The 27,226-nt window shown below is 39.2% G+C and overlaps 1 protein-coding gene across 6 annotated transcripts in view; it reads left to right on the forward strand.

Moving 5' to 3' along the window:
* Positions 1–27,226, forward strand: part of GRID2 (glutamate ionotropic receptor delta type subunit 2) — a 755,994-nt gene that overhangs the window by 597,174 nt on the left and 131,594 nt on the right. For all 6 annotated transcript variants that reach the window (XR_012995185.1, XR_012995186.1, XM_076336770.1 and 3 more), the window contains 2 exons: positions 11,831–12,028; positions 19,003–19,315. Coding sequence is in view for 4 of the 6 variants with exons in the window: in XM_076336770.1 (XP_076192885.1) it covers positions 11,831–12,028; positions 19,003–19,315 (511 nt within the window). In the remaining 2 variants the exon portion in view is untranslated. The remainder of the gene's footprint in view (positions 1–11,830; positions 12,029–19,002; positions 19,316–27,226) is intronic.

The raw sequence follows: 27,226 nt of genomic DNA on the forward strand, positions 1-27,226 counted from the left end.
TTTGGTGCTTACTTTTCTCATGTAGTCCTGATCCCTTTTCCCACTTTCACAACTGAATGGTGTGCACTTCTGTGAATCCTTCTTCGTTCTGTCAGGCTGCACTTTGTATGCACCAGTGTCTATAACTTTAAAAAAAAATAATTTTAATTAAGGCATGTATTATACTAAATAATATTTTGCTCTGTGTCTCAACGTTATCAGCATATTGGACTATAGTGCACTGTAGTGAATTTCCTATGGCAGCAGAAATGCCTTAGGAGGTGGTAAGTTTAAGAAACATTACTTGACTATCTTCATCAGTTGTAGTATTTGTGTTTTGAGCAAACATATTTTACTCTTTTACCTGTAAGAGATAAATCCTTCTTTGATGGCCATTTATGCATCTGAGTTTGAATGGCAGAAAAGCTGAGGAATGTAGTTTATTCTATTTGGAGTCTGTCATAAAATCTCTATATACTATAACACAGTAAAGTGTTTAGTATATACCATGTGTGCTGCAGTTAAAATATTTCAAAAATACTTGAAGTTTTAGAATATTCCATTGCTAGTTGTAAAGAATGCGTAATTTCCTAGGCAGCAACAAATCCCTGTGTCTTGATTTCTCTTCCTTTTTGCTGCCCATATCCATCTTTGAAAGAAAGTTGGAAAGAATAGATCCTTTATAGAGAAAGACATCAAGAAATGTGTTCAGTGAAATGGTGGTAAATTATAGCAACAATGGTAGCGTTGTTCATTTCATTGGTAAATGAATGAAATCATCAGGAGCAATGATGCACGACAGGGTTAGGCTCACTATTTACTATTCCTCAGAGTTACCCTGGTTGTTGGCATGAAAGCTGTCATTTGGTATGAGATATGCATGACGAGACTGGCTTTTGCCTATGGAAAAGTCAGGTGGTATTGGAATATCTTTTCATGGGGCAGATTTTCCTATTTGGAAACTTGAATTCAGATTTCAGGGCATGATTCTGGACAAGCATTTATTGAAACTGAAGTATTGACATTAAAAAAAAGAAATTATTCACTTTTTACAGGTTTTAATAATAGTTTGCTCATTCCTAATGTAAAGAAGATTTTTTCTAAATGGCTTGGGATGCATGCTGACTATGAATCAATTTTTACTCTCCTAAGAAGTTGTTATCGTATGTTTAAAATTAAAAATGGAACTTAATTGCTCTGGTCAAAAGTTTTCTCAATGATTTTAAGGATAAGCGAACTATTAATAGTTACAGCAAATATGTCCCATCACAAGGTAAGTGTAGCTCTCAGAGCTCCTATTACACTTCGTAATGCCAAGAATAATTAGGCATTCAGTTGTAAGAAGGCTGTGGACTCTGCTTTGTCAGAGGTCTGTCCAGGAAGAGTAGAATCATGTTTGTCTTGCTTAGTTTAGGTAGTTTTATGCTGAGTCAGAGAAAGGAAAGAAGGTTTTAGAGATTCTTTCTAGCTTGCATTTCCATGAAACCGTATCTGTTTATAGGCAAATAAAAGAAAATAGGTTGGTATTACTGGAATAAATGAACATAGTAACATATATAGAGAATTACAGACTAAGGAGAGGGGTTTGCAGGAGCAGTTTGTGTTGACCTAACTCTGCTCAGAAACTTTATTCAGAATTACTTGTAATTTAGGTATTTTTAAATATAGAGTATACAGGAAATGCAATAGTGTTTTTATCCCCAGACTCTATATAATGCTTCTTAAGTAAAGATTTCATCTTATGAAGGTACTGGTTAGAAACAATTTAATTGTAAAAACCAGGCACTTTTATTGCAGTTCTAAGCCTGATTATGTTATCTCATGCTCTTCACATAGAGACTTCAATTTCTGAAAATAAGGAAAGACATCTAGACTTCAGTTTAGCCAGATATTGTTAGAAAGCAAGGAGATAGTGCTGGGAAATACTAGCTCCACAGTGAGACAGCTTTTTCCTGAAGTTCCCTAGTTTTTAGCTTATGCTCTCAAGCAGATAGAAACTTTAAGGCTGAAAGTTGGTAATAATTGCGTTACGTGGCAGTTATAATTATTAAGAACATTCAAGAGAAGACTTGATATGTGTCTTTCTCCCTTTTTACCCTTTTTCCTTACTTACCCTGCATAGCAAATAGCACCTACTATTTTTCTAGCTTGCACGCCCATTCAGCATTTCAGGAGCTATTAGCATATAAAAGTTGCTCCTTAAGCTCTGGTGCCTTCTGGCACTGACTGTAGACAACCTAGTGTACTGCACAGGCACAAACTTCCAGAATATGTATTAGTGCCATACACTGAATTAAGCCCAAACTTTCTACACTGTGCTAGTCAGCTGGGATGCTAATCCCTTCCAGACTTCTATAACTTTATCTCTGCCATTATATTGGCCGTATTTCAACACTACTCCTCCCCTCCATATATGCAGACAGTATGCCATCGTTACATGCACATCAATGCATTTAATATACTTGGGTGCTTAATGAAAAAATTGAATCTTTAATACAGAATAGAATCATAGAATGGTTTGGTTTGGAAGGGACCTCTAAAGGTCATCTAGTCCAACCCCCGCTGCAATGAGCAAGGACATCTTCAACTAGATCAGGTTGCTCAGAGCCCCGTCCAGCCTGGCCTTGAATGTTTCCAGGGATGGGGCATCCACCACCTCTCTGGGCAACCTGTGCCAGTGCTTCACCACCTTCATTGTAAAAAATTTCTTCCTTATATCTAGGCTAAATCTACCCCCCTGTAGTTTAAAACTACTATCCCTTGTCCTGTCGCTACAGGCCCTGCTAAAAAGTTTGTTTTATCATTGCAGAGAAAGTGGCAGTATTAAAGCAACGAAGTGGAGAGGACTGGAATTTGTGCATTTCTTTCTTGGGGACTAAGAACGATGACCCATAAACAGAGGTGGAAGAAAATAAGGTCCCTAAAATGCCTCCTGCCCTCAGCCACCTGCCCTGCTTCTCTTCCAAGGGTTGCCAACCCTGTTTAGGGTTACTTTACTAAGCAGAAAATGGGGACGGGAGCCATTTCAGCTGTTCCCTTGCAATTGATCAGTGTTGATAACTGAGCACCGTAATTGGTGCACAAGTACCCATTGGGGCAGAGTGTGCCTTGATTAGGTATTCCTCGTTTTGCCAGAGATTTAGGTTTGGTGTAGTCTCCTCCCCCTAATCCTCCCATTCCATTTTCCTCTGTCCGCAAGCATTTGCATATGTGTTACAGTTTCTTTTGGAAAATACTTTGATTTTTTTTTTCCCAAGTGGTACTGTACTGTGATGAGATTTCCTAAAAATATTAGTAATTAAAATTATTATTATAACAACAGAAGCTGATATCCCTTGATAGAAGCAGAGCCTGTTTTCCATTCCTCTTCCTCCCACCACACCTGTACAAGGGCCAAATTGAAATTGCTACTGACCGGACACAGGTTACATTTAATAGCTGTTTTATGTCCCTTTGAGCTACCTAGCTTGTATTAAAACAGGTAGGTCGTAAACCTTACAGTTATTCACACTGCACACACCTACTGTGATCATTTGTTTTACAAGCTTTAATCTCAGAGCCAGCCCCTTTTCTTTTCAATTGATATTTCCAATCCATTTTTCTAAAGTAGCAGGTGTTATATACTAGATGAGGTGAATATCAAGGAATTCAAATGTTTTGGGACCTGGCTGGGGCCACAGTTTGACAGCAAGATAGGTGCAATGCAAATTCTGGTAGGACCAACCTCATTCATCTGTATGTCAAGGGCTACCTCTCAACGCTCCTTAGCTCTTATCTTCTCTCTGACCCTTACCCATCTGCTCTGTGGGCATATTTGCATTCCAGAGCGATTCGTATAGTTCACAGAGCACACAGGAAATTTGGCTTTTAAACAGAAAGAGGTTCTTACTCTTATAAGAATTGTAATTATCCTTCCATACCACGCAAGGTAGAAAAGGAGGTGAACTGCATGACAGTGCAATGTCGTGAAGTATTACGTGAATTTGTTATGAATAGGAGCTCTTGCATGGCTGCTGGAAGAAGTATAATGCAGCTCTCGGCAGGTTAATATACCCATACTACACTTTTGCTAATTCCAGTATCTGAGCTCGCTACATTAAAGCTAGCATTGTGCTGTTTAGACGTACTCTAAAACACTCCAATCGATTCCAGTCTTAATCCATATTCCTATCATATAACTATAATGGTTCAGAAAGAGCTATTAGGTGCATTAAGTTATTGTGAATTAAAATCAATACACAAAGCTTGGCTGCATCCTAATAGACCATTGCCATAGATCGCTTTGAAAGAAACCTTAGTGCTATTGCTCTGCAATGGGTGGAGGGGGAGGGTGGCTAACATTTTTTGTTTGTTTCTTCTAAATAGCACTAACCTAAATAGCATAATAAATCCAGAAGCCACCATTTGATTCAGGAAAAAAAACATTGTTTAAAGTACTGTAACTGAAAGCACAAACTTGTGTCTTGTTGAAGATGACAATTAAACTGTCATTAAAAAAAGCGAGAGACTAAGCACATGCGTAAGGACAGTGGTAAATAAAGGCCAAATTTAAAGTCCCCTTCCTTTAATATTGTATTCAGCTTCTGGGACATGAACTAGCTTCTTGCTGCAAGCAAGGTGACATTTCTGTTAGTACAACTGACTTTCTAATCAGTCTATTTGAAAAGCACAGGGTCTGAGAACAGTGGGTTTTGATGCCAATACTGTTACACAGCCCGTTGGCACAATAGGATATTGAATGAGTATAATACCTTAATTATCCGAGATTTTGTAGGTTTGAAACCTTCATCTTTGTTTTAGTGTTATTAAGGGGTGGGGATTGTGTTATGTTTTGCAGCAACTTTTATAACCGTTGCTAGTGGGAGAATTTCTGAATGAAATGTTTCAATTAAATTTTGGTCATTGATTCTAAAATGAAGTAACGTACATTGCTGTTCAATTAAAAATAACAAGCTGCTGTGCTGTTCCTAGCCAAATAAAATTCCCAAAACAGTGGTCAATAAAGCACTTGAGGAACTTAAGTATTTAGGGCTGCATATTTTACTGAAATCTTTTGAGGAAAGAAATGCAAAATGGCTAACATTTAGAAGTGGGGGGGTTAATTATTTTATGAGTCAAGAAAAAAGTAATTATGCCTAGCAACAAGGCAATAGCATCCTGTGCTTGAAAATGTTTTGGTATGGTTTATGAGACTTAGTGCTTCTTGTCGGTTATAATGGCTGTGCTTGGTCATCCAGCAGCCGTTGGAAGGGAGTTGAGAGATCCAGTAATGAGAGTGGATTTCACTTTTGGGAACAGTTTCTTACCATTTGCAGGTGATGGGAGTTTTAAGTGTCACAGTGAATATTTACTTCATGCGATTGCCGAGGATTTGCTTGGGCTATGTGAATCATTTAATGTGCCTGTCCACTGTTTCTAGAGTCAGTGCTGAGCACAGATTGACAGTCTTGCCCACAGCTGAGCTTCATTTCTTGCTTCTGGTTTTTTCCTCTCTCTTTCTACTTTCAGTAGAGAAGAAGGGAAGATTTAATGAATACAGAGTCTCATTTAATGACTACAGAGTGTCAATATTAAAGTACTATATCTCAGTGCGTTCAGAAATTTCTAATGAGTAGGCACAGAGGTCATTTTCATATGCTCTATGAATTCTAACCACCCATATAATTACCTAATTTCAAAACTCTCTCCCAAACATAGTAGAAGTACATAAGGCCATCCATCTGCAGTTTTAGAGTCAAGCCCCAATATGTGTTGTAAATTCCAGCAGTGATCAATCTCTCTGATCTCACAAGCCAATGACTTTCTGTTTACTTAATGATTTCTGTATAGCCTCCTGGCTAGGAAGTTTTTCTGCCCATGCTAAGGGGAAAAGAGGATTCAGCTAAGCAGGAGAATAATCTCAAACATTTTTTTTTGCTTTTGCTTTTCTATTTATAAATTACATCCTAGCATTTTCTTAGCATTTTTATCTTTAGAGCAAGTGTAAGACTCATAAATGTATCATGGCTCCATATAGCTTCTATCCTGAAATGTCTCAACTTAAAGCCACAGAATCCACCATTGTAATTACAGAGAAAATCTGTATTGTTGCCCATTCAATGATCTCCTGATGATGTGGTGTGCACATAAAATCATTAACAGCTGGGCTGAGACCACCACTTTGTTGTAAACAGGCCACTGAATGCAACTTTTTATTCCTCTCCCGTAGTTAGTTACAGTGCTGTGTTTAAGATTAAGGTGCTTTTTCTGTTCTTTCAAGAGAGTTTTCTGTAATTTGTCCAAAAAGAGAGAATCTACACAAAAATACCAGAACCTCCAAAACCTGATTTTCATTGAAGAACTAAAAGATGGCTATCAAAGCTTGGAATTTAAAGTCACTATTCTACTGGCTGCTAAAAATCATCCCGAATAGAGACTCTGGGTTTAGGGATATACTTTTTCCCTACATTTAAGTTGTCCCTGAACGCTTCACAAGCAATCGTTCTCTTGCTCTCCCTCCCCGCCTCCTCTAAGGCCTGAATTTATTGCTTGACTTTATCACCCACCTCTGTAGCACAGTTACAAACCAGTGTTTCTCTTTGATTGTCTAATTAATTAACATAACCAAGTTAAACTCAGAGTAATTGTTCTTTTCTACTATTTAGCTTGAGTATTGCTCCTTTCGTTTTCAAAATGAAGGCCTTTTGTGCCCAAAAGCTTGTCTCTTCTTTCTTATTTTTAACTTTATTAGGTGGTCTAGTATAGGATATAAAAAGATTGCTTCAGACCAACTGTTACATCCAAATTATTGGCATACGTCTGAGAATTTCATCAGAGTAAATATTTTGTGCTTTTAATCTTAGATTCTTGAAGCACTTACAAAACCTTGTGTTACTTCATTTTCATGTGCACCAGAACGTAAGTCCTGGACAGGCAAAACTGTTAGCCCTTTATCTTGTTGGAAAAAGCAATGAAGTGCAGCATTTTTTTCTACTAATCTTGAATCTAGACTGCTCCAAGCTCTATACTATCAACCTCTGATTTCCACTGATATGTTTAAAACAAAATACTCTATCCCCTACTTCCCACTGTGTAAAATTTGGGGCAGGGGTTGAGGGCTGGGTTTTGGATGTGTGACATTTCTTTTTGTGCCTATATTGCCCTGCTGTCAGTTCTCCCTGGACTAGGGCACATTACAATCTCCGTTGTCCACTCGCAGTTTTACCCTGGCAAGCAGTCTTTTCAAGAGTAAGACTTTTCTCTCCCTGAGTCTAGACATCTCATTTTTGGATCCCACCTTCCTTTGTTCTCACCTAATGCTTGCTTTCCTCTATTGGTTTTCCTGCTCTTACACTCACAGTTCACCAGAACACAGATACATATGTAAGTACAACTGTTTTAAAGCGTTAAAATAAGATAGAGGGAAAACAGTCTATGGTTAAGGCATTTGTCCCTGACCCAGCACACTTGGATTTACTTCTCAGCTGTACAAGTCTTGAAATCTATGCATTTCAGTTCCGCATGTGGAAAATGGTGGTGATAACTCTTCTTACTCAACCAACTATTTCAGTGATAAACCCTAATTTGTGAAATGTGCTCAAATTATATTGTGTTGCGTATCTGAAGATAGGTTTGGGTAAGATGTCTGAGCTGCTTAACCATCCCCTGATACCAAAAAGGGCACATTCTTGGTAATTCCTCACTTCTGCTTGTGCAGTCTTACTCCATCGCTTGTCCTGGCTCTTGTCTGTCCTGGCATTTGTCTGGACCCCTGACAATCAGATCAACTCACCTGACAAAAATTGAGTAGACTTGTGTTGGTTGAGTAGTAGAATTACTTTAATAAAGCAACCAAGCATCACCAGAGCTATTGCATGAGAAGATAGCTAGTTGCTCTGGTGGGAGGAAGATGTTAAATTATATCAGTCTTAATATGTAGCGTGTTGTTCACCTATGTCAGTCTTAACGTGTAGCTTCTTCCTTAAAAAGTTTTATAAACCTAGTGATAATAGGTAAATGAATGGAAACAAGTGTTTTTGTGAGCTGCTTTTCCAATGTATTTATACTATCACGTCATCTTTCCCAACACTTTCCTTTTTTATGCCATGTTGCTTTAATCTTGGGTCTGCCTTTAGCCTTCCTAAGATGTGCTAGTCTGCTAGCATTTTGCAGCTTCTCTTGCTCAGGGGGTAATCATCTACGGAACCTGACTTTGCCTTCTTACAGTTGTAAAAAGCAATATGCACAGCTTCACCCAATATAAACTTTACCTGTTTGCTGCTGACTTTCATTTTGCTGCAGGTAGTATTGGCTGTGTGGTGCTTAGCTGTCTACCAGGGTTAACCCACAACACTGTGTAAAATCCATTGATCCACATCGAGTCTTAAACACATCCTCCTCTGTATCAGGGCAGCACAGCTTAGATCCCAAGAAGAAACCAGACAGTGATAACCGTGGAGCTATTTTGAGAAGGAGCCCTTATCACAGGCTTAGTAATGCTGCATTCAGTTGGCAAGGAGGCACATTGGGAGTAAAGTAGAAGGAAAGTAGCTCCTCTCTTAAAGGATCTCCATAAAGGTTGGATGCAAAGCCATCCCCTAAAATATATCTGATGGCTATGGGCGCAGTGAGGCAGATCATCCATCTTGCAAAACCAAGAAGTTAAGAGGGAGCAATCCATTAATTTCCTTTACTTCTCCTCAGACATGCATGTTGTGACAACTTTGCTTTTTCCAGACTTCCCTGACTTTACAGGCTGTGAAGTCTGCTCTTGCCCCACAGAGGCTCGTCAGTCCCCTAGAGAGGTGTCTCCAAAAGTGGAAGAAAAGGAGAAGCAGGAACAGTGGCCTTCCTTTGATCACTTCACCGCATCCATCAAACAATTTAGGTTTGAAGGGACCCTTGGATGGCATCTGTGTGAAGCAGGGCTAATGTTAGAGCAGGTTGTTGAGAACTGTGTCCTTGTGAGTTTTGAGTATCTCCAAGGATGGCGATTGTACGTCTTCTCTGAGAAAGACCTGCTTATATAGTCTGAATTACCACTTGCTTTGGAGAGAAAGTGTATCAGGATTTTCTTGAATTTATTGGGGTCGAATGAAAGGTTCATCATCCAGGTTAATTTTGCCACCTCCAAACTCATTAGTTAGCTTGTGAGTTTTTGACCTACTTTCTACAAGCTTATTTTTTCTTCTCATTTTTCTGTTCAGTAGAACATAGAGAAATGTATTGGCTGTTTTGGTTTTGTGTATTTTCTTTCTACAAGATCTGTTTTCTCAAGGATGTTGACAATCATTTTAACATCAATATTGTAGGGATGTATTTCTCTTTCCATAGGAGCTCCCATAACACCCTCCCAGTGTACAAAAAGACAACTGGTATAGTTTCAGCTTGCAGCATTTATAGGGGGAAAAAAGTTTTGTCCTCTTTCAATGCTGTCTGAGAAATGTAAACAATTACAAAAAACCCATAGCAATAGATTTGTTTTGTTTTGTTTGGAATATGATTAAATATTTTGCTGCTCCAGGCTTCAATAGAAATTGGGAAGTATTAGTTGCTTTGCACAAAGCTATTTGATTATTTATATTTCATTAAATGTATAGCACACTGGACATGAGGGGTTTTTTTAAATCTCTCAGCAGCAAACAATATTACATAGCTTAACAAAAGACTGAAATTAGTTGTCACAAACTGCATTTTAAACAATGTTTTAAATCAGTACAATTAGCAATTGCTTTTTAACTAACTGAATAAAAATTCAGTTTATGAGGAACTATTTTCTAGTAACTTAGAAGTGATAAAAATAAATCCTTTCTAATATGAAAATTATCAACTTCTAAAACACCCTTTGTACATATAAATCTTTAGAATTTTGTGCATAATGTGCTTAGATTGATAAATTACAATATTTATTTTTTTCCAGCAGTTTTGAGTCTATATGTAGGGAATCTCTCATCCAAGTGATCAGCAAAGCTGAACTCACTCTGTGTTTTCATTTAGGAGAGGCTTTCATCAACTTAGTCTCAATTCCTTCAATGTTCTTGGAACCCAGGCGCTGGAGAAATACTTTAAAAATTCTCTTGCACCTGCTGTCCTCCATTTTTATTCCATTTGGCTGATCTTGGAAAATTTGGAAGAAAGAAATTCTATCTGACAGTTGGGAAATAATAACTTGAGACAGTCAACCCTTCTGCTTTTTTTTTCCTGGTAGTTTTTCATTTGGTTGGGTTTGGGTTTTGGTTTGGTTTTGGGGGTTTGGGTTTTTCTTCTGGATTTCCTGCAGTCAGAAAAGAACGTCATGACAGTGCAGTCTGGTTGCATCCTTGCTTCTTTGGCAGCATCCTCAGCATGTGACTAGCCTCATGAATGTTACTCAAGCATTTACAAATTATGCTTTCTTATTCCGAGAACATCCTGCCTGCGATTCAGTGATACCTGTTCATATAGAGTGACATACTATAAACTAAAAATATTTAGTGAAGTATTAGTGAAAATTTTGTGAAAAGCGCCTTGGCTTCAAAGTTGTTGACAGAGATGAGTAGTAGAATAGTAAAGAAAAAAATCGTTTTAAACCCCCAAAAAATCATTTACACACCAACAAAAATGCCTCTGGAGATACAATTAAAGTTTGGGCCACAAATATTAAGGAAAATCAATTCTGTTTTCTTCTGTATGGTTGTCAGTGATGCAGACTAGGAGGAAGTGGTCAGAAAGTGGTTTCATGTGCTTGTCATGGCCAAGCCATGATAAGCCAGAACTAACTTTCTGCACCTCAGAATAGATGTTTCTGATAAACTCATACTAAATTACAGCACGATGTAAAGAATTAAAAGGAAGAAATGTAGCATATTTCCAAAAAAATACCCAAGGGTTACAGTGCCTTCATGCTTTTTTGCTCTACTTAAGTAGATCAGACAGACGTTCTCAGAGAAAATAACGAACAAGCATAAGTGATATCCGTCTATGGCAAATATATTTTTTGTGCTCAGAAATACGATCTCCTTTTTGTGTTTCATTTTAAAAAGATGTGAAGGAGAATGTCTAGAAATTAAATACTCAACAGGAAGAATAATAGAGAGGTGAAAAAAGAAATTAAAGTTAGCCAAAAAATCATCTCTTTCTGAGAATATTATTAGAAATATTAATTAAAAAATGGAGAAAACAATTACAGATCTTGGGGAGAAGGAAAAGAAAAACCTATCGTTTGGAAATCTTACCAACCAGTTCCAACTTTCAGTATCTATTTCCATCCTTTATTATGGACATCTTTTTGATGAATATTCACCGATTGTTCTTATAGACAAACTTCAGTCCCGTAATTGATTCTCCCTGAACTAACCAAATGGATGCTCTTTGGATAGAACTATTTAAAGTCAACCAGCTTATATTCAGATTCAGATTACAGTAGAAGGACAAGAGAAATGCATGTTTCTGCAGTACGACCTATTTTGCCATGTTTTGCGTTCCTTATAGCATGAATTAGTAGTTGCGTTTGTCAGATACAGTGTTTGCCCAGCCAGTGGAAACTGGCAGCGCTGTAGAATCCTCTGTGTTTATGGACAGACACACGAGTGCATGTCTGCCCTGCCGAGCATAAGTGCGGACAGAAGGCATTGCTGAAAAGCGTTTCAGTTGTAACGTTACAACAGAAGATTTACTTCTGAAATACATAGTAGAGAAGAAAATTTCTCTGTTGAAGTAAATACATAACAAAATAGCATTTTGCAGAATGCAAGAGGCACCACTAACAATGTGTTGTAGGAAAGCTTTGTATAAATGGTATTTAAATAGTTCCTCCTTTATTTAAAAAAAAAACAGCCCCCAAATGTGGCATGTAATTGCTTTACTAACAGTTGCCTCCTTTGTTTTCTATTAGGAAGAGCCCTTTGTCATGGTGTCTGAAAATGTTCTGGGAAAACCGAAGAAGTATCAGGGCTTCTCAATAGATGTGTTGGAAGCCTTGGCCACTTACCTCGGCTTTAAATACGAAATTTATGTTGCACCAGATCACAAATATGGGAGTCCTCAGGATGATGGGTCATGGAACGGACTGATAGGAGAACTGGTATTTAAGGTAAGGTTATTAATAACTTACTAAACAAGATCATGTGATAAAGCTAAATAATACATGGTATACTACGTTTGCATCAGCCAGTAACCTTTTTTAATGAATCAGTGATAGCACTTTGTTCATTGCCTGTGTCGCCAGCATTTGATAGTATGCCCGGTTGCATTGGGCGGTAAAGAAACAGCTAGAAATAGTGCTTGCTGGTAACTGTTTAAGAAGCAGGGCAATCTCTTTTTTCCAACCAAAGTACAGCAGTATGAAATCTGAATACAGTCAAATAATGGGATGCATAGCATCCTAATTAATTTGGCAAGACCTGACACAAATGAATTGAAGAGGCTGTTCAAAAGAGGAAAAACTGGTGTTGCAGTAATTAAGTGATACATTACATAAATAATGTATAGCACTTAGAAAAATGTTGGTGTGATGAATACATGAAGTATATAATCAACAGAAAATGTTTTATTGATATATAATAACACTTACATTATGTTGATGTATGAATCAAGAGTAGTATATTCTCTAATCTGTAATTAATAAACCATTTAGTCTACTTAATTTTACATTAAATGTTCAATATTGTATCATAAATAAATTAAACCAAATAAATGTGCCACGTTTTTCTTTTTTTCCCCTACTATTTACATCTTGTCTGTTTGCAGTTTCTCCCACTGAGAAAGACAGGGCTATGCAGACTCTATTCTGTTGATGTCTCATTTGTGCTGTGAACGTGTATATTTTATTTGCTCTTAGTTAACCTGTAGAGGCAGCTTTTACAGCTATAGAGACCTACATTTGCTGTTTTTCCTTAAATAACTGCAGTAGATATTCATGTAAATAACTTACTGATTGTTTATGGAAGTACTTTTCCAAATCTGCAGGTGGAATTTAATTGATAATCACAGCAAAGAATAAGGAGCAATGTGGTTAGATATAGAACCTAATCATTAAATACTTCAGCTAAAAGTTAGCAAAATGCTGGAAAATAAGTCTTGCAGTAAAGGAAAAAAAAAAAAACAAAAATGGAAAAACGATCCTCATGGGAAAAAAACCCTAGTGATAGGTTTAACCTATTCTGCTTTCCTGAGCAGTAGGAAGCCTGTTGGAATGGAAAACAGCCACACATGCCGTACCCGTGGCATGGGTAATAGTAATTAGTAATAAACTTCCTTTGCCATCTCCCTATGCCCTTATGAAGCTGGAAGATGGAATGCTGTGATCATAGATGGTAAGCTGGAGCCACTTAAAAAGGTGTATTTTCCTCCATCTTCTAAACTTTGACAGCTAAAAATCCCTCGTCTAATTATGAGACGTAACACCGCAATGGCCTATTGATTTATTTTTATCATTTTTTCGGCTCCTTAAATCTGATGTTATACTATACCCTACTCTCTACAGTACTCAGCAAAGGACTCGGCAGGCCACTACATGCCACAGGCTGGAGGGGTCTTAGTCCTAGATGGCTCTGGAGATGGAAGTGGGCCTGGAACATTTTTTATTTTTTTAAAATGAATGATTCGTAAGGCAGAACTCGTAACAACTGAAATCAAATGGTCCACTGAAAAATATGTATAGCATACTTGTCCCCTTAGTAGGCAGGGACTCATATAACTCCTAATAACACCCTTAAGGTAGTAACCGCCTAGATCTGTAAATAGATATCATGAGTGGAACAGATTTACCAGTCTGTTACAATTTTGCTGTAAATGAGTCTTAATGGGTATGAAATCTTTCTGTACAGTTAGAAAGTATGAAGAGTTAATGGAACTGCATTTAGAATTCAAAAGACGTGTTTTCCAAATATTATGGCAGTGTATAATTTTTTATCTTCCTTACCCCTTATATAATTGACAGTGAAGTTTCACTGTGTCCCTCTCTCCCATTGTCTGTCCCTCTTAAGGCAAAAGAGAACCTCTGGGCAAGCAGCCAGTGTGTATCTACCCCTTACCAAGTGCAAGCTGTTCTTGAAAGGCTGCTTTCTTTTTTACGGTGAACTGAGTTCTGCTCCCAGAACTCAAATATCTATCTGCTTGGCAACTTTGTAAGGGGAAGCAAAGGAGTACAGAATAGTTTTAAATTAAAGGTCTAACCTGTTTCAAACAGAGTGTTTCCTTGTTTTCCCCAGCAAGTCTTACATGATAGTCTGGCCAACATATGGAGGAAATCCAGAAACAGGGAGTGCTCTTTGCCTGTTGGTGCATGAGCCAGAAATGAGTGGGGAACAATGTATTTCTGCAAAAGACAAGTCCCACTCAAGGGTAATGGAAAATAGCTGCCTTCTCTTTTTGAGTGCATCTCATTGAGAAGGATGTCTGTGGCCGCTACAGATGATGTGCCATATGAAATGGCAGTTGCTGTAGCAAGCACATAATTTCTGTGTTCAAGATCAACATATGCTGTTTGCATTAACCTGATTCAGTGTGCCGCAGGCTCTGGTGCAGGTCCTGGTATCAGTGAGGCAGCCTCGGGCTGCTCCCGTTTGCAGCAGCTCTGCTTGGACTGCAGTTCAGGGCAGAAGCCCTGCGGTGCCAAGTACATGCCCTAGGTCCACAGCTGGCCTCGCAGACGTGAGATTATGCCAAGTTCACCCTGTTCCAGCTTTGAAGACGAGGTCCCTGTTGGCTGCTAAAATAGGAGCTGGAATCAGAAGATCAAAGCAACTGGTCTTCAATTTGAATTTGGAAACTGATTCAAGCCTCCCCTTCTTCGATTGTCAAGACCTAGGTACACCCTTGCTCTATACACCTTCTCCTGTCAAAATAAACTGAATGTAACCATGCTATGGAAAGCTTTCTGTTTGCTGAGCACCTGAACCAGAAGGTCTACAGAGGATAAATGCTCTTTGAGAGAGGCACGTGGTGCTCTTGTTCCTCTCCTGTCAAATGACTGGGGCTTTCAGTGCATCCCACAGAGATTCAGCTCACAAACATGATTAGTTCAGAGAGCAGCAGCTTTCTGTGGAGAGGCTAAAACCATCTCAGGGGAGCAGCGCTTTACTGCAAATCTTTCTCGTGCTGTTAGTTATCTGTGTCTTTTCACAGTGCTTCCTTTAGTTGTCCTCAAGTCCACATTACCAGAGGGATGAGCCTGTGTGACAGGCAAGAGAGAGTGGCTCGTGCCACTTCTCGGAGAGGACAGTAGGCTTTCCAGCATGGCTCTGGACTTCCTGGTGATATTCACATCCATCAACCATTATTTCCCACATCTCACCATGCTACCTTGATTGCTAGGATTTTTTTCCAATGAGGAGCCATCAGGAAGCAAATAGAATAGGGAAAACTGTCTGATTCCACTGAGGTCCATCAGAAAAGGAAAACTAAATACATGCCTAAACATTTCTAAGAGAAACTGTAAGCCAAGTAAAAGCCTCTTATAAGGCTCTTTTTTTAATGCACCTTCCTAAGGGGAGTAGCATAGGAAGGAAGCATACTGGGAGGACAAATTGAGAAGAAAAAATAATAGCTGAGTAAAAGGAGAATTATTTGGATGTATGTGTGTTAACTTGAGCAAAAATGTCTCTGTGATTAATTTTTGCATGTCCATATTAATAACTGCGTAACATGTGGGACTGTGGTTTATTGCTTCCAGCATTCGTTGAAACTTGATTTAACATTGAAAATGGATAAAATGAAAGGCCTCACAGGAGCAATTTAAAGTAGACTCATTTATTTTTCCTGTTCTTAATCATGAACCTCAGGAATCATCATAAGATTGCTTTCTATGTGTATGAGATGTGCTTGCTTAAGCAATAGCATAGGGGCATTTCAGGTATTTCTAGGCTTTGCTGATGAGCGAGCTGGTTCTGTGACACCAGTAACAATGCTATCAGACCCACTTGGTCATTTATTTTGGATTTTCTGATTCTGGTAACGTTGCTCTACAATGACCTCAGGAGAACTGCTGTTAATGAATATAAATTCCTAAGCAGGTCACGTAAAGAAAAATAATGCCCTCTGCTGTTTTTTCCAGTTAGTTAGCTTCAGGAGTCATAGTTTCATTCATCAGAAATGTGTTAAACAGACATCTGAGATGCTGATAGTTGGTTGATTTTGGCACTGCGAAAACTTTGTGAGTGGAGAGTTTTACATGTTTATAATTCAGATTGGCAGCTTTACATCTAAATATTGACATAATTGCATGCATTTGCCTTTCTATCTAGAAGCACTAAGTGAACCTTGACTTCAGACTGATGTCTTCTCTGATCCAATCTGACATGTTAATGACAAGCATTTAATTTTTTTCATCTTCCAATTTTGATACAAGTTGGCCAAATCTATATGTAATTAAGAATGCTTGCCATCAGTAGATCAACTATTAAGTTAAGCCTAAGCTTGGTTTTGTGCTAAACAGGTAGTTTTCCAGTAAATTGGTGTTTATGATTCAATTTAGTAAGTTAAGAATATGAGTTGTCAAATTTCAGTGTAACCTTTTTTTTTTTTTTAAACAGCTAAACACAGGAGTAGTGAGAGGTCAGGACTTATCTCTCTCCTTTCTATTTTTCACTTTACTACCACTATTTAATCACAAAACATAATTATATCACAATTGCTGCTGCAGTATGACAAAAGAAATGCAACATTTCCACTAGGACAACATTGTTCCTCTGTCATAGCTGACTGATAACCAGAGCGGAACCATAACGCTGGGGCATTTGGAGAGACTGCTCCCCAGAGATGTAAAATGGAAGCAGTATTTCCACAAATACCACAGACTATGCTTTTTCATGCAATGCCCTTCAATGTATTTCATAGAGAAATATGTTTCTCTTTTAAAAAAGGGGAAAAAAACACAAAAAATTCTATTAGTCATTCAGTCGTATGGTAATCTATTATTTGGTAGAAGTATCTTTACTTATTTGTATTGCTTTTCAGTGGAGAATCTTTAAACATCTTACAAATACAACTTGAATTAGCACCTCACAATAATCTAGTGTGGTAGGGAAGTATTTTAGTAACACGCTGATAATTAGTAACACAGCTAAAGTTAAACAGCAGGGGCTAGGTCTAGGACTTTTTTTCTATGTGTCCTCCTTTAACCCTGAATTCCTATTTCACTTTTTGATATACATTCAGGAAAAAAAAACAAAACAACCCTTATTCATTAAATATAACCATATTTTCCTGTTTGACAACTATTGGTATAGAGCATTGGATTTTATATTTGGAAATTATTTTAAAAATACATTTATATTCACAGTTGTGGGAAACAGTTCAAATGATGACTGCTTTGCAGCTTGCTCACTGGAGTTAGGACTTAACCATTAGCAGATACTTTGAATCACTCGAGTCACTTGTTGACCAGAAGTTTGATAATCAGAGGATAGAGACTCAGATGATCTGAATGTTTCCATGGACAATTCTGATGAAATTTTTACTTGGATTACTGACTGAGTTTGCTGCTGCCCGTGGGCAAAGGGCAGTTAACATCACTCACAAAAAATTGTTAGGAAGGGACGTGAAGTGAATTCATGAAGCCATGCTTTCAGCTGTGCACATCAACACAGCTTCACTTAAGGCGCTAGAGAATCTAACCCACAAATTAAAGCTGAAGCTCTAATTCATGGCTTTTAAGCAAATCAATATTTTCAAACACTTTTTTTGTCTAAATCATCAGCCTCCAGCTATCTTCTGCCACTTTCTCAAGCCAGTGAACAGTTAATATAAAGTTAAAGTAACACCATTTAAACCGAAGTCTTAAGTGCACTGTGATTAAAAGTATGTTTGTACCATGGGCTGCAGAGTGTTTTGAACGTAGTATTAAAAGAGCCCAGATGATTTGCAAATTTGATTCTAATCAGTTTCAGCTGCCACACCTTCCCACTTAATATTTCACATCACATTTCTAAGGAGCTAGTAATCTCTGCTTTCTTCGGGCAAGAAGAAAGAAATTCAAGAGAGTTAATAAAATTTGACATAGTACTGAGACTTTCAAGCCTTTGTGCTCTCCTCATCCCCTTCCAAAGGATCACACGCTGCTTTAGGCAGAACAGAAAGGGATTAAATCAAACTAGTAGCAGCTTAAAGTGTTTTAAGTACTCTTTTTTCATATTAAAATATCTAGAATTTATAGTCTTTTTTTCAGTATTTGGGCTTTTTTAAATGGTGTTACCGTGTCTGCTTTAAATACCCTTTCTTGTTTTCACTGCAGTTCTAATTGTACTTGTGAAAAGTAAAATAGCACCTGCTGTAGTTGTGCCTGGTGTCTCTGGAGACCTAATAGCCAGACATGCTGCGAAATACAATGATTAGAGCAAGGAAAGTTATTCATCCTCTTCTCATCTGAAATGGGTTCTTTAAATTACAAAAAATGTAAAAGGCACAAAGCAAGTCCAAGGTAGCTGCAGGACAGATTGGCATAGAGAGGAATTGCTTAGCAGGACGATATAGAGGAATAAATAGTGGAGGAACTGTGTGGAATATCTGCTTTTCTGCACTTCAGACTCTGCAGCCGAAATTGATGTTTTCCAGAATTTCAAGTGCCCGAAAATCCCAGGCTATATGAGATGCCCTTTATCGTGCGGTAGCCCTTTGTCATGATCATCATGTCATCAAAATGTTGGATATCATGTGGCTCTGTCAGGCAACTAATTTCCTCTGATTGGAAATGCTATACACAAGGTCTGCCTTTTGCCACAATGACAATGGTGGCTTCAGTAAACCAGGCTGATAAAAACGACCAGAAGGAGATTTATTCCAGCCATTATCTGTATTTGAAGTATTTTGATTCCTTGGAAAATAACAATGTGGAGAGATAATGTGCTCAAGTCCACAAAGTGAGGTTTGCTTGCAGAAACTAAGACACGTGGTACAGCTATTCTGTTCAAGCCTTAGTCACATTTCTGTGTTCACATGTATGATGCTTAAGACATTGGCCTTGGCATCTGCTTCTCCATAAGTTTAGCTGCTATAAATCACAGAGGAACGAAGATCTTTTCTGTAGCTCCTACTTATGCATGTTGTTCTCTCTCCCTCTTTCCTCAGAGAGCTGATATAGGGATCTCTGCCTTAACCATCACCCCCGACAGGGAAAACGTGGTGGACTTCACAACGCGTTACATGGACTACTCAGTGGGCGTGCTGCTTCGAAAGGCAGAGAAGACAGTGGACATGTTTGCCTGCTTGGCGCCATTTGACCTCTCCCTGTGGGCATGCATAGCTGGCACTGTGCTGTTAGTAGGGCTACTGGTCTACCTCTTGAACTGGCTCAACCCCCCGCGCCTTCAGATGGGATCCATGACCTCCACAACCCTCTACAACTCCATGTGGTTTGTGTACGGATCCTTTGTGCAACAAGGTAAGAGACAGAAGGAGACTCTGCCTCTGAGAGAAAACCTGTATGTCCTTCCCGTTGCTATAGAGACCTTCCTCTTCCCTGCATCCCTCCCACAGCCCACAAGGGACTGGGAGCACTGGAAAGCCTTGTGCTATAAGGTTTCTAAGACATTTGGCTGCCCAGTGTGGGAACCGTGAGAAGTTCAGAGCACTATATGCTAGCTTGTTTTGATTTGTAGTTGTCTAATTAGAGAAAGATAATTTTTCTCTGGGAAAAAAAAAAGTATTTCTCATCATCTGCTGGAGAATTATTCATCGTTAATGTGAGTGCTGTGTTCTTATGCAGTCAGACAGAAAATGTTGGGATTTAGCTTTTGAACTAAGTTTAGATTAGCTGCCAGTGCTAAATGGTCTTATTGTATCTGATATTCTTTCCTCCCTCTTCTGATTTATCTCAATTTTCCTATATAATTTTTAGACTCAACCTTCTCTGGCCTTCCTGGATGCTCTCAATCCCTTCTAGCATCTGGTGTAGCCCAACCTATTCCCCAATTCTGTTTATATTCCCAAGTCCTTCACAGTCTCCCTCTTCCGGCAGAGCTTTAACCATGCATCCTAAAGGCATCAGGGACTACAGATCTTGGCTTGGTATATACTACTTAAAATTCTGGTCTACAAATTAGGGTTGTAATGCAAAGTGGAATCAGAAAATACAGCTTCATATGAGAACAAAGATTTTGATAATAACAGTTGACAGCAAAACAGAAGGAATACCTTCTGGCATATCCATGTAATTGCTCGTCAGTAACTACTGGCACTGCAGGTACACCTATTTGTAATTGCACAGAGCATCTGCTCTACAAAGAGCCATGGCCACTGCAGCCTCAAAACTCCCAGATAGTTTTTTGGATTTTAACCATGAATTTGGATGGAACGCTATAGGTAAAAGCATCATAATTATGTAACACCGGCAACATGTAATTTGGAAATTACATTATTCCCCGTTAGAAACAATCAGATTACATCCATACAAGCTAAAGGTATGCATGAAAATCAAGCATGAAACTCCTAGAAGGGAAAAAAGCTAAATTAACACCACCATCCAAAAAAGAAGAAAAGCTGAAGTTGACAATTTCCACAAGAGGTATGATTTTAAACACGTTGACCTAGAGACTTTATTTTTAAAATTATCGTTTGCATTGAGCAGTGATGGCCAGATGACGAAAGCTGAAGATACTGTTTCATGTTTGTTGTGGTTTTTTTTTAAAGAAAACCAAAGACTTCAGAGCCAGCTGAGAGCTACAAAAGTTTTTTGAATGTATGTGGGTGGGTTTATAAAGTTTTATTTCTGTCCAAAATATTCCGAGTGTAACTGTTCAGGGAATCCAACTGTGAGAGAGCAGTTGGTCCGTTACAGAACTAGACTCATTACATCTGTCTGCTTGTTAGGTTAAAACCAGTGAATTAGTTTCCTTACTGCATGAATGCGAGTAATTTTACATAGGTTTATTGCTTGGTATTAGCCTTAGCATCCCTGCTGTACTCCCAGCATCATTAGTGCCGAAAAGCTTTATAGGAGACTGCCCAGCAAAGGTTTAAAGGAGGCAAAGTTAGTTTAATCACACACTTCAATCTCATGAATTATTGTCTGAATTGTTTGCCTTATGTCTGTCCAAGTAAGCCTGTGTTGCCCCGTGTCCCGAAGTTTCCTAAGTCATAGGTCCAGAGTAGTAGCCTGCAAGGGAGCTCTTCAATAGATGCTCAGTTAGCTTACAAAGAAAAGGTTTTTCTGACCAGTCAGTAAAAATGAGTGCTTGAGGAGGGCTTAGAGGGAAGCCTTGACTTAAGCATGAAGATGAGGAAGAAATTAGATGAAAAGAAGTGGGACCAGATGACAAAAAGCAGAATTTACTGGAAAAAGCAAAGGAATTTGCTCAAGGAGATCTGCATCTACTCCCCATGGTAAGAGGGTCATAAGGTGCAACTCAATATTAGTAAAACCTGCTGGTGGGACACAGCAGCTGGGAACACCAAAACTGTTGTGGGATTTCAGAAAAAGAAATTCACAGAACTTGGAAAGTGAGAGGCATTTATTTGCAGGGAGACAGATCTTGCCACCCTACCAAGTGAATTTTCAGCACAACTCTATCCACTAGAATAATATAAAATGTTCACTTGGTTCCTACTGAGTGAGGGGAAGCTATAGATACATCTCTCCTTCAAACAACAAGAGGACAGTCCTTAATTTGCTAGAAGGAAAAATGACACAAATTTAATAGGGTTGATACCAAAATACATGAAACTTACAGAACAATTTAAACATAAAGACTCAGAAGACCTCAGAAATCCAGCGCAAAAGAGTAAGAGATCCATTTATAATGTCAGCCTGTATTTCACATTCAATTTGAATATAACAAAAACTATATTAGCTGAAGCGTTATTGTTTACTAACCCTTGTGAATACAGACAAAGGAAAGTAATTTCCATTGACAGGCTAACTGGCTATTGTGGTAATTTTGCTTCTGTTTTCACTCATCAGCTCTTCATTCAGCAGAAAAACTCTGCAGGTTTTATTTGTTTTGGAATAGCAAATCGGTTGCTATTAATTGTGATTGGCGTATCTTAAGTGTGGTAGCATGGGACATTTCAAATACTGCCACGTTCACTTAAGAAGTCTTTCAGCTGCTGATTTAAAACATGACAAGGTACTCATTTCTGTTATCAAAACATACAGCCAAAGATGCTTTTATATCCTGCACTGAGAGAAACAAAGCGGCATGAACCAGGGATTGTTGGTGCTTTGATAGTGCTGGATTCTTTGTTTGGGGCTAGTGAGTGCGTTCTGGCGTCGTCTTCTCTTTCTTTCCTCTAGCTAGAGGAAAGATTTGCAAGCACACAGGCTGGCTCCAGACCTGTCACAGCTCTGAAGACGAAGAGGCCTTTGGTGCAAAAATACAAGCCGCTCTTTAAGGGAACTCATAACCTATTGTGATTGAAACAGAAAGAACTTCTTCTGCTTGTTTCTTCAGAAATAGTTAAAAACTCTGCAGATTTTAGCAGGTGGCTTCAGTCTGCTGTGTCCCTTCGTATGTTCTTTCAGCCTTGACTCTGATGTTCTGATCAAATTCTATTAACAAGTTTTAACCTTTTGCAATTTTTGAAACATCACAGAAAAATACTGTGTCATTGTCTGTAGGCTAGAGTCAGCACAGATCATTCCAATAGTTTTTAAGGCAGGTCTATGATTATTGTCATACTCAGTAGCAAAATTTAAGTATTTTTAATTGTTTCCTTAAAAGTAGACTGAAACTTAGTGTCACTGCTTCTTATATCATTTAAACTTAGGTCTTGAACTTGGCTTTCAATTTCTTTTTTCCCCATGTTGGAGTGACCAGTCTAGGTACCATTTTGAGACTCTCATAATATAGAAGTATATTTTCTCTTAGTTGCCCTTTTAATTTTACGTTCATTCATTACAGAGATCAGTGTGTATGTATTTATATATGTTATTTTTGTAATTTTAAGATACATGCGATTTTTGATTAGAAGAGACAATTCTGAGGATAGAGCTGCAATGTAACTGGGGGGGCTCAATTAATATAAAAGTATATAAACTGCAAGGTGGGGTTTTTTTATTCTGTACTTAAGCCCTTCATTTAAACAAAAAGTGATGGCCAGTGCATCGAAATGCCTTGTCTTACTACCCGATATACCCACTGAATCTGCAATATACTGTGACCACTAAGAAGGCAGAGACTTTTTGGTGATCTTGGCCATGCAGTGCTGTGGATTATATTAAAAACAAATGCTTCTGACTCTGAACTACTCATCCAGGCATGAGATTCTGTAACGCACATCTGTTACGTCTGAGCTGTTTATTTACGTCTAAAGATGAAGCAAATTCGTGGATTCAGCCTGTGGAGGATTTCAGTTCTGCTGAAATTTAGCATCTTGGCTTCTGAATTCATTCTTTTCCACTTGCTCATCTTAGAAAACTAAGTGGCAAAAGCCCTGTATTTTGCTTCTTTTCAAAATTAGCTTTTGCCAGTTGGACAGAAAATGGTGTTAAGATTTCCTTTTCAGTGGGTTTCCTCTCTCCCTCCCTCCATATTTCCCCTTGGCTTCTCAATCCACTCCTCACAGGTTTTGCTCTCTGCCTACCTTACACTGCAGCTGGTGGTCACCATTGCTGTAGCTTTCTTCTTGGGTATCACTCATGACCCCACTGGTCCTGCTGCTCCTGCTCTTCCCCATTGACTTGGCTCTTCCCCAGGCCTCTATTATTATATATTCAACAAAGCTCAACAAAGAGAAGTGCAAAGTCCTACCCCTGGGGAGGAACAACCTGTCGTGGTTTAACCTCAGCCGGCAACTAAGCACCACGCAGCCGCTCGCTCACTCCCCCCCGGTGGGATGGGGGAGAGAATCGGAAGGGTAAAAGTGAGAAAACTCATGGGTTGAGATAAAGGCAGTTTAATAGGTAAAGCAAAAGCCACACACGCAAGCAAAGCAAAACAAGGAATTCATTCACTACTTCCCATGGGCAGGCAGGTGTTCAGCCATCTCCAGGAAAGCAGGGCTCCATCACGCGTAACGGTTACTTGGGAAGACAAACGCCATCACTCCAAATGTCCTCCCCTTCCTTCTTCTTCCCCCAGCTTTATATGCTGAGCATGACGTCACATGGTATGGAATATCCCTTTGGCCAGTTTGGGTCAGCTGTCCTGGCTGTGCCCCCTCCCAGCTTCTTGTGCACCTCCAGCCTTCTCAGTCAGTAGAGCATGGGAAGCTGAAAAGTCCTTGACTAGTGTAAACACTACCTAGCAACAACTAAAACATCGGTGTGTTATCAACATTGTTCTCATACTAAATCCAAAACACAGCACTGTACCAGCTACTAGGAAGGAAATTAACTCTATCCCTGCCGAAACCAGGACACAACCCCATGCACCAGTGCATTCTGGGGGTCACCCAGCTGACTGAGCACTGGCACAGGTTGCCTGGGGAGGTTGTGGAGTCTCTATCCTTGGAGATATTCAGAAGTCATCTGGACATGGTCCTAGGCAACTGGCTTTAGGTGGCCCTGCTTGGAGGCCAGTCTTTGCTCAACTTTTGTGCTATTCTGTACAACCGCATTTTTCTTTCTCTTTAGCCCTGATATTGTTGCTATTCCCTCAAATTTTGCCCTCATTAGAACATGCCAGTGTTGGAAACCTGCCATATGACTGACATAGGACCAAAAAACTGTCTCAGAGAGGATATTGGGTTTACTAAAAACTTTACTAAAAACTTCATCGAGATTAAGTGAATCAACTCACTGCAACGGCATAATGTCTATTTATACTTGCTGAGAACTTAGTTTAATCTCCTGAAGGTTTTCTATTAGCTTCCTACTACTTTATGGGCTCTTGTTATGAAATACTCTAGAGAGCACTCTGCTCTCACTATTACTGGAGAAACCCAATGATTTAAGAAACAGAAGTTCAGGATTTAGAGTTATTCCCAACCCTTTTTGTATAATAGATCGTTTTTTGAGACAGGTGAAATGCTGCATAATTTTTACCAAGAACTTGCAGAGGTATGTTCTAGAGGATTTTATTTTGAGAGCAGCCTCTCAAATTTTGCTTCAGAATACAGTGATAAGTTTACTCAGTTTGATAGAATTCAACTGAGTGTAGACAAAATAATGAAATTATATAGAAAATGACAATGTTTTGTGTTTAATATAAAAGACACAATAGAAAGACTTTGTCTCTCTTATCCCACTCTGTTCATTTTTCTTTGAATTTTTCTGTAAGAGGAGGTATTTCTGAACTGGGCTGGCAGGATTTTAGATTATGCAGGTAAAGATGCAAAGCTCTGTTTCACTTGGAAATGTCTGTAAGAAAGAGAACCAGGCAGATGATTTTTTTTTTTTTTTTTTTTTTGCTATAACAGGAAATATCTTTAAAATGGCTGAATCATTCAAGATTTAATCACTTCTCAGTGATTGCAACAAAACAAACATTCATTATGGTTTTATAAATAGGGTTTGACCATAGGATAACGGGTGCTTAAAGTATTACCCGCAAAAGTATTATTTTCTTCAGAGATCTTAATACTCTTGCTTAACCTAGCAAAGTTATGAAATGAATGATGTGAAAGCATCACTGGTAGGCCATTTTTTTATCCCCTTATGTTTTAGTTAGTTTAAAATGCTGGTCACAACTGGAGGTGTTGATTGGTCATCAGTGGTGTCAGTAATGGCCAATTATGTTCATAATGCCCAGTAAATGAGCAAATATTACTGTTTGCCTTATTTAAATTACATTTCATAAGAGCAATAAAATAGACTCCAAGCCTTGGCACTTCTAAGTCATTATAATACTTCTCGGATGGTTAAAGCTGCTCAGACTTCTCAGTCTTGTTCCTTGTATTACCACCCAAGGTGTGATATAATCCTCCTGAAATGCACTGCCTGGAGCGTGCTGTTGCTTAATAAATTACTCCATCTTGCTTATCTCACTCTCGGCATATCCCAGCAGCAGGAAACCATTATGCTGTAACAACGTATTTTCCTAGTGATATTTTCTCTTAATTAACTGTACACCAATCTCTATGTATTTAATATTCAGGGGAACATTCTAAAAGCATTTGGAAAAAGATGTGTTAGAAATCAATTCTGTCTTCACATGCAATATTTAGTGGTGAAACCTAATTATTTTTTAAGTTTAGTAAATCAAAAAAGATCCAGTATAAAGGCTTTAGGACTAAGACCTAGTTCCGAACTTGGACTCTGCATCTGATCTGCTGGCTGTCCATAGAAATTTCATTTAATATCTTGTATATTAGGAACCCAGGTCAGCAGGAGAGCGCCTAAAGAGCAGCACAAAGGAACTCCAGCCAGTAAGACAGCTTCATCGGGGGCCCAACTTAAATGCCTCTATGCAAACACACGTGGCATGGGGAATAAACAAGAGGAGTTAGAGACATGTGCAGGGCTACGACCTTATTGGCATGATGGAGACGTGGTAGGATGGCTCCCATGACTGGAGTGTTGGGATGGAGGGATACAGGCTCTTTAGGAAGGACAGGCAGGGGAGATGAGGAGGGGGTGTCGCCCTCTATGTCAAGGACCAGCTGGAGTGCATGGAGCTCTGCCTGGGGATGGATGAGGAGCTGACCCAGAGCTTGTGGGTCAGAATTAAAGGGAATGAAAGGGAAGGCAGGGACAAGTGACATTATAGTGGGGCTCTGCTACAGGCCACCTGACCAGGAAGACCCGAGCAGATGAGGCCCTCTATAGACAGATAGGAGCAGCCTCGCGCTCACAAGCCCTGGTCCTCATGGGGGACTTCAGCCACCCCGACATCTGTTGGAGGGACAACACGGTAGGGCATAAGCAATCCGGGAGGTTCCTGGAATGCGTCGATGATAGCTTCCTTCTCCAAGTGGTAGAGGAGCCAATGAGGAGAGGTGCTATGCTGGACCTTGTTCTCACCAACAAGGAGGGAGGGGCTGGTGGGGAATGTGAAGCTCAAGGGCAGCCTGGGCTGCAGTGACCACAAAATGGTGGAGTTCAAGATCCTTAGGGCACCGAGGAGGGCGCGCATCAAGCTCACTACCCTGGACTTCAGGAGAGCAGACTTTGGCCTCTTCAGGGATCTGCTTGGTAGAGTGCCAAAAAGCCCTGGAGGGAAGAGAGGCCCAAGAAAGCTGGGTAATATTCAAGGATCACCTCCTCCAAGCTCAGGAGCGATGCATCCCAACAAAGAGGAAGTCAGGCAAAAATGCCAGGAGGCCTGCATGGATGAACAAGGAGCTCCTGCACAAACTCAAACACAAAAAGGAAGCCTACAGAGGGTGGAAGCAAGGACAGGTAGCCTGGGAGGAATACAGAGAAATTGTCTGAGCAGCCAGGGATCAGGTTAGGAAAGCTAAAGCCCTGATAGAC

This window comes from Aptenodytes patagonicus, chromosome 4 (genome assembly GCF_965638725.1).
Source record: "Aptenodytes patagonicus chromosome 4, bAptPat1.pri.cur, whole genome shotgun sequence".
Classification (NCBI taxonomy): domain Eukaryota; kingdom Metazoa; phylum Chordata; class Aves; order Sphenisciformes; family Spheniscidae; genus Aptenodytes; species Aptenodytes patagonicus.